Source organism: Pinus tabuliformis, chromosome 7 (genome assembly GCF_031772625.1).
Source record: "Pinus tabuliformis cultivar Carrire ecotype Pingquan chromosome 7, CPIR1, whole genome shotgun sequence".
NCBI lineage: Eukaryota > Viridiplantae > Streptophyta > Pinopsida > Pinales > Pinaceae > Pinus > Pinus tabuliformis.
Window position 1 is genome coordinate 1558516396 of NC_142293.1, and position 12919 is coordinate 1558529314.

At 34.3% G+C, this 12919-nt stretch overlaps 1 protein-coding gene across 1 annotated transcript; it reads right to left on the reverse strand.

Moving 5' to 3' along the window:
• Positions 1–610: 610 nt before the first annotated feature.
• Positions 611–2519, reverse strand: LOC149253933 (benzyl alcohol O-benzoyltransferase-like). Its single transcript, XM_089456968.1, has 2 exons — positions 1835–2519; positions 611–1702 (listed from the first exon to the last, which is right to left on the reverse strand). Exons 1-2 carry the CDS (start codon positions 2264–2266, stop codon positions 794–796), a joined length of 1341 nt encoding a protein of 446 aa, XP_089313094.1. The 5' UTR covers positions 2267–2519; the 3' UTR covers positions 611–793.
• Between the last annotated feature and the right edge of the window lie 10400 nt (positions 2520–12919).

Consider the following 12919-nt stretch of genomic DNA (forward strand, 5'->3'; position numbering starts at 1 on the left):
GCTTAAATTTAGTTTAAGCTTAAGTAATTAGTTTTGATTTAGTAAAGTTGATTTTTGATTTTATTATTTAATATAGCTTTAACTTTTGTTTGAATGATAATATTAGCATATAAATTTGAATTTTATCTATTTACCTTATAATTTGAGCTATTTTAAATTAATCGTTATACTTTGAGTTATTTTAAATTAATTTTTAATTAAAATTATTTTTAGTTCATTACTTTAATTTAATTCAAATTTTATTTTATTAATTTTTATTTTTATTCTTACATTTTTTTCAAACTTTTTATTTAGATTTAGTTTAATATTTCGTTTTTAGAAATTGTTGACTCTTTGAATTGTAGGTGGTTATAGAGTTTTATTTTTTTTTTAATTTTTATTCTTAAATTTTTTTCAACTTTTTATTTAGATTTAATTTAATATTTTATTTTAAAAAATTGTTGATTGTTTAGATTGTAAGTGTATGTAGAAAATTTTGAAACACCAGATGATAATAGCTAAACTGAAAAACTCAAAAAATTATAAAACAGCATAAATACAAAGCTCCATAAATTCCATTTTTCTTTTTTCGCAAAAATAAACTTTTTATCCTACTGTGTGTGAAACTTATCCCGTGTACAACGTCTTGGTGCAATTGCTAATTTTATTATTTAAATAATATTTTTGTAAAGCTACATAGACGGTCGGAATTATGCAAATTCTTAAACCTGTGAACAAATTCTTACTGAACTAGCTGGAGAAAATTTACCAAAAACACCAAATTATAGAAGACTTAGACTAGGCTATTTCGTTCCTACAGAGAGGAATGTAGAAAAGGAGGAGCGGACTTCTTCGTGGCTTCAGTTATTTCTGCTTCAAGTCTTTCCATAGCAGCAGGGGGCAAGCAAACGGGAACCAATATCCCTTGCACCCCACTTGTATTTCGGTAGGGGATGAAGAAGCTCAAGCCTGGAATTCCCACTCCACCCTTTGCAGGCCCTCCGAACGCCGCTCTTCCCCATCCGTAATCCACATCCCCAAAACCGATTTTGGTAACGTCCGAAACGACAAAGGATCCCACCACTGTAAAGTGAGGGCGCCCTTCTAATTCCATCAAATCTATCACTGATCGCATGTACTCGTCGTTCACAGCCGTTTTCGCTTTGTTTATCACTTTCACAGCGAAAGACAGCGGTTGGTTTGCCAGCTCTCCTGCGGTCGTCTTTGCGCATGCAAAGCTGATAGCATTGCCGTAGAAGCCTTTAGGAAGCGGCGGGTCGAATTTGGTTCGAGCATCCACGGGGAATATGAACCGAACTTCTTGCTCCCAAGGCAGTTGGAGAGCCCTGGTTCTCAAACGCCACAAACACGCCGATAGAACTTCGAATGTTGGGTGCTTTGTGCCTTGGCCGACTGCTTGGGTCTTCAACGACTCCATCTCCTTGGGTCCGAAAAAGAATGATTTGTGGCTCATCTCGTTCACGGGAACCATCTGCCCATCCTTATCTTCGATTTGTTCGTACTCGTAAAGGGGGAATTTAACAGCCGGATTCGTCCGCGGTCGGAGGATTTCTCTTTTCCAAACCGGACGAACCGAAGGCCTCGGCGCTCCCTTCGCCATTTCTCCGACAGCGGTCATGAACTGAATGAAGCCAAGGGCGTCTGACATTGTGTGGTTCAACAGCGCGGCCAATATGAACCCTCCGCATTTCAGCCGCGTTACCTGAAAGTTGGCTCATAACCAGTAGGCTCAGAAAACGCAATTCCGACTCCAAGAAATAGCGGCCAAGGCAACAGCCGATGGCAAATGCAAGCAAAAATTAATTGAATTGATGATGAGCATAAATGAATTTACCTGAATAAGAAGCAAGGGAGAGTTGGTAAGAGTTAGGGAGCCCGGCGCGTAGTGCAGCAGATCTTCCCAGCAGGGGAATGGCGGCTGAAGGTCTCCAAATTCCTCGAGAGCAACATCGGCATCAGCCTCCACAAACAGCACGCCTTCACCCGTGCAGTCCACCACGAGCTTAGCGGCGGGTGCGTCTCTGAGTCTCCCGGCAAAGGGATAATAGAAGACCAAAGCCTTGGCCAGCCCTTCTCTGATAACTCTGGCAGGATCCTGACCCTTCTTCGATGGGTCGAAACGATAGAACTGAACCATCGGAACATGAAATCTGAGACCTGCTTGATCATCGATATTGGAAAGGTATAGAGACTCTTTAGGAGTAGGCAAGGAAGGAGCGACAAGAACGGCCGGCTTTCTGGCGACCTTGAATTGCAGAGATGCCATGACAGATTATTATTTGGACAATTTACCGAAGCCTACGAATCAAGCAAGAAAAGTCTGCACTGCGCAGGAGACGTGAAGCAAAACTTCGAGATGGTGAAGGTGCCGAGACATAGTGTCACTATTTATAAGCATCTAAACAGAATTGGCATTGTCACACCTGGCGGGCCAACTTCCACATTTAAAACGCGCTCACAAATTCAAAGAGTAGAGTGTACACGGCATTTCGATAAAAATGACACCAAGCTAGCACGAGCTTCCACATTTAAAACGCGCTCACAAATTCAGAGTAGAGTGTACACGGCATTTCGATAAACATGACACCAAGCTAGCTCCTCTTTCAGACAGGAACTCGATCTGAATTTGTGGATACAAATCTCAGCGATGAGAATTTATAATTATAAAGAAAAAGCGCATTTTCGGATCAAGTCAAATAATTGGAATGGTTGTTTAGAGAATCACAATTGGCAATCAGAATTTATGTCACGCGTATACAGCGCTTCAGGCCACGTAACAAAAGGTCTTGTCCCTTGTTTTTGCCCTATCCGAATCTGTGGGGTTCACATTTTATTGCATGTGCCAAATTTCGGTGCAATCGTATTAGTCTTTATTATTACCTCGATCTATGAATTTACCTAGGGTGTTGATTATGTGTTTCAGCGAATTCCAATTCCAACAACACATTGGGAGATTAGGGAGTCTCACCCACACCGGGACTGCTGTGGGAACATCCACTGCCGGATCGAAGTCTAGCGTCCATTTATTTAGATACAATCCTTGAGGGCCCATGAAGTAAGGTCCATTTTGGAAAATCAGGTCCTTGTCCTCTTTTGCAGTGAACTCGAACAGAAAGTAGCCTCTCCCGAGAAAGTATGAGGTTACTCTGTTTTTTATCAAGGGTGCCCATTTCTTGGCGACCCAAATCTCTGTGGATTTAGGGGATGGCCAAAGCCCTGTGAAGTGGCCAACGAGGGCACGATCTACTAGAGACAGAGTGACTTGGATCAGCCCATCTGGCGGGAGAGAAATCTCGGGGATGTACTACAGTTTCTTCACATACTTTGCAGCTTCGCCTTTCTTCTTCTTTGGCAAGGATGCGAGCAGAGAGTTGAAAGCTTCAGAGGCAGAAGGCGGAGGAGGAGAGATGGGAGGCCCCTGAGGAGAGCCCAACACCTCCATGGAGGCGGGCGACCTTGAGTAAGGCCTAGCCAAGCCGATATGCGGCAGGCGGCCGCGACCTTCAACGCTGCCCAAACTCCTCACAGGAGTGCTCGTGTTGTTGCAGAGCTAGGTCACTCTCTAGGTTACGCTCTGATTCAGTTGGGATAAATGTTGTTATACTCTTCCTAGTTTTTATCTTTGTTATCATACTCCATTCAACATTATAAAAATTGGATGTATTTTGGATAGTTGGGATAAATATTATTATTCTCTTCTTAGGTTTTGTCTTTTTTATCATACTTTCTTGGAAGTCCTAAATTACTCATATAAAATAAAAATAAAAAAATAATATATATATATATATATATATATATATATATATATATATTAATTACTAGAAAATCTAAATATTATTTTTTAATTTTAAAGGAACAAAAAATAGCAAATTAAAATAAAATATTAAGAATTCTTTTTCCTTAGCATTAAGGGTAGGTGAGAAATTTAAATATAACTAATGGAAACGAAATATAAAAATATTAAAGAAACTAATTAAGATAATTTAAATTAGGGAAACAAAATAAATTTATAATATTTTTTATCTTAAAAAAATCAATTAATACTACTGGTGAGAAATTTAAATATAACTAATGGAAACGAAATATAAAAATATTAAAGAAACTAATTAAGATAATTCAAATTAGGGAAACAAAATAAATTTATAATATTTTTTATCTTAAAAAAATCAATTAATACTAGTGCATTATAAATAGTAACAAGGGGCTTAACGTATGAGAAATCATTTTTTTTTAATTCCAAATTAAAATTAGATTATTATTAATAAATTATTTAGGAGAGGTAAAACTTATCACTAGAAAATAATATTATAACAATTTATAATTTATAATCCAAACACATTCCCTCAACAGAACATAATAAGATAAAAAAATACAACTAATAGAAAGAATAAAGACCAGTGGAAGAGGATTTTTGGTCAAGAACAATATCTAGAGTTACCTCCTTTGTTGTTGATGTTTATAATGGAGGTTCTTAATCTGTAAATAAGATTTGTTACAATATTATGGGATAATACCATGGCTTATTAGTACCACATGCCCAAAAAAACCATAACTCACTTGTTTATATGTCATTTTTTAATTAATCAATTTAATTAAAAGGGAAAAAATAACACAAAACTATTTTGGAGATAAATCTTAAGATTTGATTTGTGTATATTGTTATAAATATTCTAGAATATTCCTTGGAGGTTAAATCCTTCCACCTAACACAACCATATAAATTAAGTGGTTGGTAAATTCTCATAGACATTAATCCATAATAGGTAACAAAAAACTTATTACATGACACATCTCATGTTGCTAAAATTAAAAAATCATAAAACTAATTAAATTATAACTTTATTATTATACAACTTGAGTGGCCTAATGGTTAAGAGCATGTGTTTCCTAGTAAGAGGTCACAATCAGAGGGGGGTATATTATGTATGCTTTCGTAGACTTTAGCAGTTAAGGGAGGTGGGTCCCTTGTCCCACAAAAAAGGGACTCTCATACACCAATTTGGTTTATGGCCGTGACCTTAAAATCAAATATATTATTTCTAGCAATTGCACTAGATGTTGGAAAGGAAACATTGTAAGTCATCAATTCGAGAAGAATAACATGAGCTTGAACACCTACTAATTCTATACCTTAAATGCCCACTATGTGGCAAGAATGAAACATTGAAGCACTTGTTCTAGTTTTGAGAATATGCTCATTTTAAGGTTAGCCCCTCCTTGCTCTCATCTAATATTCACTCAAACATTTATGTATTGGGAGATTCTCTTCCCTGGGCCATGGATTCTCGCACAACACAGTACTAGATTAGAATTAGTATCTTATATCTTTGGAACACAACAAAGATATGTGTATCAAGTGGTTTTTAGCATACTGTCGATGTACTTAACAATAAGGGTCTCACATTTGTGTAGATTTGAGTCTACATATATAAGTGCAAATGTGGAGGGAGAGATGGAAATAATCCACCTACATGAGTTATTGGGATACTAGATAATGCACAATGAACAAATTACCACCTCAAGGATATTCTCTTGCACACTACGCATTCTCAACCTTCAAGAAACAACATTAACATAAAGCAAGTCAAGTCTTAAGAGAGTGTCAAGAGAAGAAAAGGCATTGACCTGCAATAAGAACCCCAAAGTGGTCTCTCAATTCGACAAATTTCATACTATTCCTCGGGCCATCAAGATGAACCCACGCACGAAAATTATGGATAGTTGATACTAAGCCCACAACTAAAGGTTTGGGGCCTCCTCCCAAGGATGAAGACTCTCCTCATTGAATGGGTTTAATTCTTCCAACATCATGGTATATCCACCGAGTTTGACCATCTGCATCAGTTGAGAATATATGACTCTTATTCATTGGGATTGTTGTATTTCTGCTTGTTAACCTAATGAAAACCCTGCAAAGTGTTTCTAATCCAAGAGAAAGAGGAGTCGCATCCAATAAAAGAAGTTCCTTTACATTAGCCCGAAAAATTCCACTTTGGATGGCAACACCCATTGTTATAGCCTCATCTAGATTAACACGTTTACTCGACATATTTCCAAAAATATTAACAAAAATCTCTTGAACCCTTGGCACTCAATACATTCTTCCCATAAGAATAAATTCATCCACTTCCAATGTCGTAATCCCTGCTTTTTTGGGATAATTATTGCAAGGGGTTCTTGTTCTCTCAATTAAGTGATTTGCTAACATTTCAAACTTCAAACGAGTTAATGTCACATTCAAATGATTTGTACCAGATGCATCTTCCGCGATAAATATTAGGTTAATTTGTCTTAGGAGAAGATGACAACTCGACCTTTGGTTTCTCTACAGCCTCTTGAAGCCTTTGTAAGGCTAGCTTATCCTAGGATAAGTCTTTTTTTGTCTTTTTGAACTCAACAACTAAATACTAGAGCAGAGCATTATCAAAATCCTCACCCCCAAAAAAATTATCACCATTTCTGGTCTTTACCTATAATAAAAAGCTAACAAGGTTACAATAATTTGCGTGATAAAGCAGAGAATGAGAAGAAATTAATAATGAATGTATAATAACCTAACATCTCAAGGGAAGGAAAATGCCTCGAATACACCATTGGATATTTCAACCACAGGTACATCGAAAGTTCCCCCACAAAGATTACACACAACAACTAGGCCCTCCTTCTCATTCATGCCATAAGAAAGGGATGTTGCAATAGGCTTACTTATGATTCTTTTGACATCCAATCCTATAATTTCACTAACATCTTGCGTTGCTTGGTTCTAAGCATCATTAAAATAGGAAGGGATAGTAATGACTGCATTCGATACAATCTTTCCAAGGTAACCCTCGATAGTTTCTTTCCTAGGTCAAGAAAACCTAGGCGTAGAGATGCATGTAGACCAATGTACAATGCAAAAGTGAAGAACTACAGTCACACGAATGGAAAAAATAGAGCACACATGTCTTCTATGTGATGAACAATCCTTTTCATAAAATAGTTATTTAGCTATTTGACTATTGTGCACTTATTTCCTTTGTGTCGAAACTGTATGTTGCACTATATGATGTCTATGTTGATCCATACTATTGTACTTATGGTTTTCCATCTGAACGTTCCTCTACCTCACTTTCTTGTCACAAGCCACCTGCGGCCATATTTAGAATTTTCAATGTTCATGGTTGCAGCCATATTTAGAGTGTAAAATTTGAATAAATTGTCTACACTTTGATCCTATATATATAAGAAAATAAACTAAAAAGGAAATTCAATTGGCTTATATAATGTATATATAGTTTTTTTTAACTTTTAAGTACTTTATTTCTATATAAAGTTGATCATATAAGATTATGTTGTTTAATATAGACATCAAAATATTTTATTTATGGTTGAGAGTGAGAGTGAAATATTTTTACCACTTCTTAGTATGGTCATAAAGTGAGATTATTGATGTTTGATTATACATTTAATTAAACAAACCCACGACGTATCCACTTTTGTTTTTTTACTATATATTTTATTTATTGTCTAGATTGAGTGATATATTTTTATAACTTCTTCTTAGCATAGACATAGAGTGAGATTATTGATGTTTTATAATACTTTTAATTAAACAAACTAAATACTTATATTCATTTTTAGTTTTTATTATATCTGTCATTTTTTTTAATATATATATATATATATATATATATATATATATATATATATATATATTAAAGGGACACATGTCAATTCCATGTTGAACATGGGCGTACTTACACATCTCTTTGGGTTGTAGAATGAGCCTCTCGACTCAATTATTATTTATATTTGAAATATATGATTTTATATTCTTGATAAACTAAGGCAACCATATAAATTAAATTGTTGATAAATGTCCATAAATATGAAAACATTTAGCTCATGATACATTTCACATTGCCAAAAAAAACACAACTCATATTTATATGACACGAATATGACATTTTTTTAATTAATCAATTTAATTAAAAATGTTGAAGGAGTATAACTACTTTTGAAATAAATCTCAAGTTTTCATCTATTACTACATCTAAAAATATTCTAAAATATTTTATAAATTAAATATCTATTATTAAAACTATATCATAAAATTCCTTATGATAAATAGACTTTGTCGCAATATCAAAGGTCAATCTCATGACTTAGTAATACCACATGCCAAAAAAAACACAACTCATATTTATATGACATGAATATGACATTTTTTAAATTAATCAATTTAATTAAAAATGTTGAAGGAGTATAACTATTTTTTAAATAAATCTCAAGTTTTCATCTATTACTACATTGAAAAATATTCTAAAATATTTTGTAAATTAAATATCTATTATTAAAACTATTTTAAAATATTATGTAAATTAAATTTCTACCATCCACTTAATCACTTGCACAACAGATAAAAGACTTACCCTCACTTTATCATGAAGATTCTTAATTTCTAAATAGTCTTTGTTACAATACCATGGGCTAATACTATGGCTTATCAATACCACATACCTAAAAAAACCATAATTGACTTTATATGACACTATATAACATGAGAATTTTTTAATTAATAAGTATAATTAAAAATAAATAAATAATTACCATAATTGACTTTATATGATACTATTTCACATGAGAATTTTTTAATTAATAAATTTATAAAAAAATAATATAAAAAAAAAAAATTACTTTACACTTAAATTTCAACTTTTGACTTATGTATATACTTATAAATATTCTAGAAAATTTGACATGGATACACTACTATTGGTTAATACTATGGCTTATCAATATTACATACTTGGAAAAACCTTAATTGACTTTATATAATACTCTTTCACATGAAATTTTTTTAGTTAACAAATTTAATTAAAAAAACAAAAAAGAAATAATTACTTTGTTCATAAATTTCAACTTTCTAAATAGTCTTTGTTACAATATGATGGGCTAATACTATGACTTATCAATACCACATATGTGAAAAACACATAATTGACTTTATATAATACTCTTTCACATGAGAATTTTTTAATTAATAAAAAAATAATTACTTTGAAAATAAATTTCAATTTTTGACTTATGTATATAACTGCAAATATTCTATATAAAATTTGACATATATACAATACTATGTGCTAATACTATGACTTATAATACCACATACTTAAAAAAACAACCATAATTGAATTTATATAATAGTATTTTACATGAAATTTTTTTAATTAATAAATTTAATTAAAAAAAATGTTCATAAATTTTAACTTTTGACTTATATATCACTCTAAATATTATACTAATATTCTAGAAAATTTAGAAAAAATCAGATCCATACCATTTCCTTGAATTTTAAAAAAAAAACTATTATAAAAATAAAAATTTAAGAATCCAATTCCATAAAAACATATGACGTCACCTTTGTTGTACATCTTTCATGTTTAGTCTTTCATGGCGGATGGTATTCGTTATACTGGTCACATCAGTAGAAAAAGGCGGGCTTCGATTTATATATATCTCACCAAACATAGGCTTTGGCATCTCTTCCATTTTCGATTGCGTGTTCACTTCATACCCTTTCATTGATTCTCCACAACTTTGTTTTCATGCCGGATTTATCAAGCACCGAGAGGGATCAAATCTCTCGAGATGCAAACCTCTTTTTTGAGTGAAAAACGTGAGGAAATGTTTGCACCTCGAGACATTTGATAGATCCGATGTTAAGATGGATCTAGTGTGCGACCAAGGAAAATTTATCAAAGATATGATTAATTTTATCAATAATATGTAAATACATGTAATATTAATATAATCATTTTAAATATGTTAAAAATGTCTGAGATTATTTTAATTTTAAATTTTCTTAGTTACCTCAGTTTGTTGAGATGATAAATATTGTTAATAACTTTAATGATGAAAAATGATGAAATAAAAAAATCTAAATGCAAAGTGACAATGTAATTGTGTTGAATGATAGAAAATGTGAATAATAAGAATGTAGTTAATTACAAATAGACTTTATTGTGATCAATCTCAAACTATTTTCTTCTACTATTCTTATTGTCACCCTTATTAGTTTTGTCATATTTTCATATCGATTATATGAAAAGGACAATTGAAATCATAAACTATTTAAATCTTTAGCTCGCATTGTTGTAGTAAACATCATACCTTGTCTCTCTTTCTTTCCAATATTAATAAGTTGAGTTACTATAACACAAAAATCAATGTACATTGCCAATAATTTTTTGTGCTTACACCAAAATCAATGCATCTAATACAAGCAATCAAATAAGATTAGAAAACAAATTCTACACTTAAATCAATGCATCTAATGCAAACAATAAAATAAGATTAGAAATCAATATCTACTCTCAAATCAATGCATCTAGTGCAAACAATCAAATAGGATTAGAAACCAACATCTACAGTAAAATCAATGCATTTAGTGCAAGCAATCGAATAGGATTAGAAATCACCATCTATGTTTAAACTAATCCATTTAGTGAAAGCAATCAAATAGGATTAGAAATCATTTACATTGAAATCAATGCATCTAGTGCGAGCAATCAAATATAATCAGAAATTAACATCTACATTGAAATCAATGCATCCAGTGCAAGAAATCAAATAGGATTAGAAATCACCATCTACATTAAAATATATGAATTTAGTGCAAGAAATTAAATAGGATTAGAAATAATCTACATTTAAATCAATGCATCTAGTGCAAGCAATCAAATATCATTAGAAATCAACATCTACAGTAAAATCAATGCATCTAGTGCAAGCAATCTAATAGGATTAGAAATCGCCATCTACACTGAAATCAATGCATCAAGTGTAATAAATATTCTTCCCTCTCTCCCCCCTCCATATATATTTATATCTCCCCTCCATCCCTACCTTTTATCTCTATCTCACCCCCCCAAATACACACACACACACACTCACTCCATATTTATCAATCTCTCTATCCCTCCCTCTATTCACCTTCTATCAATATCTCTATCTCCCTTTGTCTCTCTATATCACCCCAAAAAAATACTCTCTTTCTCCAATCTATATATCTATCCCACCCTCTTCCTCTTCCTCTCCCTTCTCTCCCCCTCCCCCACTTCTCTCTCTTTCCTCTTGATGTCCTCTCTCCTTCTCTCTCCATCTTCCTTATCACTCCCTCTCTCTCTCCACCTTTCTCTCTCTATGTATTTCTTCTTACCTCCCTCTTTGCCCCCCTCCAACTTCATCTCTCTTTCCCTCCCTCTCTCCACTCTCACACATCCTCTCTCTTCCTTCCTCTCTCTCCCTTTCTCTCCGACCTCTCTCTCTCTCTTTACCCTCGACCTCTGTTACTGTATCCCTCCCTCTCTCATCCTCTCTCCTCCCCCCCCCTTCTCTCCATCTCTGCTTCATTGTCTCTTTTTCTCACCACCAAACATACACACACTCTCTCTCCATCTCTCCCTTGTCACTCCCTCTCTCTCTCCACTTCTCACTATGTATGTCTTTCTTCTTCCCTCTCTCCGCCCCCTCGTCCAACTCCATCTCTCTATCCCTCCCTCTCTGGTCCTCTCTCGCTCCCTCTCTCATCCTTCTTCTCTCTCCCTTTCTCTCCTACCTCTCTTTCTCTTCCCCCATCTCTCTCTCTCTCTCTCTTTTCCCTCCAATCCTCTCTCTTCCCCCATCGCTCTCCTCCTATCTCTCATCCCTCCTCTCTCTCTCTTTCTCTCCTACCTCCCTCTCTCTTCCCCCATCATTCTCTCTCTCTCACTCTCTCCAACTAGGTTACTTTATCCCTCCCTCTCTCCTTCTCCCCCCCTTCTCTCCTTCTCTCCTTCTTTGTCTCTTTATCTCACCCCTAAACATACACACTCTCTCTCCATCTCTCCCTTGTCGCTCCTTTTCTCTCTCCACTTCTTGCTCTCTATGTCTTTATTCTTCCCTCCCTCTCTCCCCCTCCAACTCCATCTCTCTATCCCTCCCTCTCTCCTCCTCTCTCTTGTCCTTCCTCTATCTCCCTTTCTCTCCTACCTCCCTCTCTCTTCCCCCATCTCTCTCTCTCTCTCTCTCTCTCTCTCTCTTTCGCTCTCTCTTTCTCTACCCACCAATCCTCTCATTATCTCCCTCCCTCTCTCCTTCTCTCTCTCTCCCCTCTCCATCTTTATGTCTCCCTCTCCATCTTACCCTTCTCTACCTCTCTCACTCTTATCCTTTTCTCTCTCTTGATTCCTCCTCTCCCCTCTCCTTTAGTTTATCTTCATCTCTCTCTTGTGACTCCCCCTATCTCTCCACCTCTATCACGCTATGTCATTGTTCTTCCCTCCCATATATATCCAAAGTTCATATCTATATCTATATATATATATATATATATATATATATATATATATATATATATATATAAAATTTAATGTTGTATTAATCTAAAGTTATTAAATTTAATAATATTAATATTATAATATATTAATACAAATATTAGATTTAATAATAATGATAATAAACTTTTAATATTAATATTAACCGTTAATAATGTTTTTTTGTATTTGGACCATAGGATTCACCTAAATAAAACCTCTTTTTTGAGTGTACATAAACATAAAGTGGATCATAGAGTAAATATTGCTGCCGGATTTTGACCGGAAAAACCCACCGAAAAAGCTAAATTTAATTGCTGCCAGATTTTGACTGGAAAAACCCACCAGAAAAGCTTCCAAAAAGTCTCTTTAAAGACAACTCCATTCCATAAAAACATATGACGTCACCTTTGTTGTACATCTTTCATGGCGGATGGTATTTGTTATACTGGTCACATCAGTAGAAAAAGGCGGGCTTCGATTTATATATATCTCACCAAACGCAGGCTTCGACGTCTCTTCCATCTTCGATTGCGTGCTCGCTTCATAGCTTTTCATTGATTCTCCACAGCTTTGTTTTC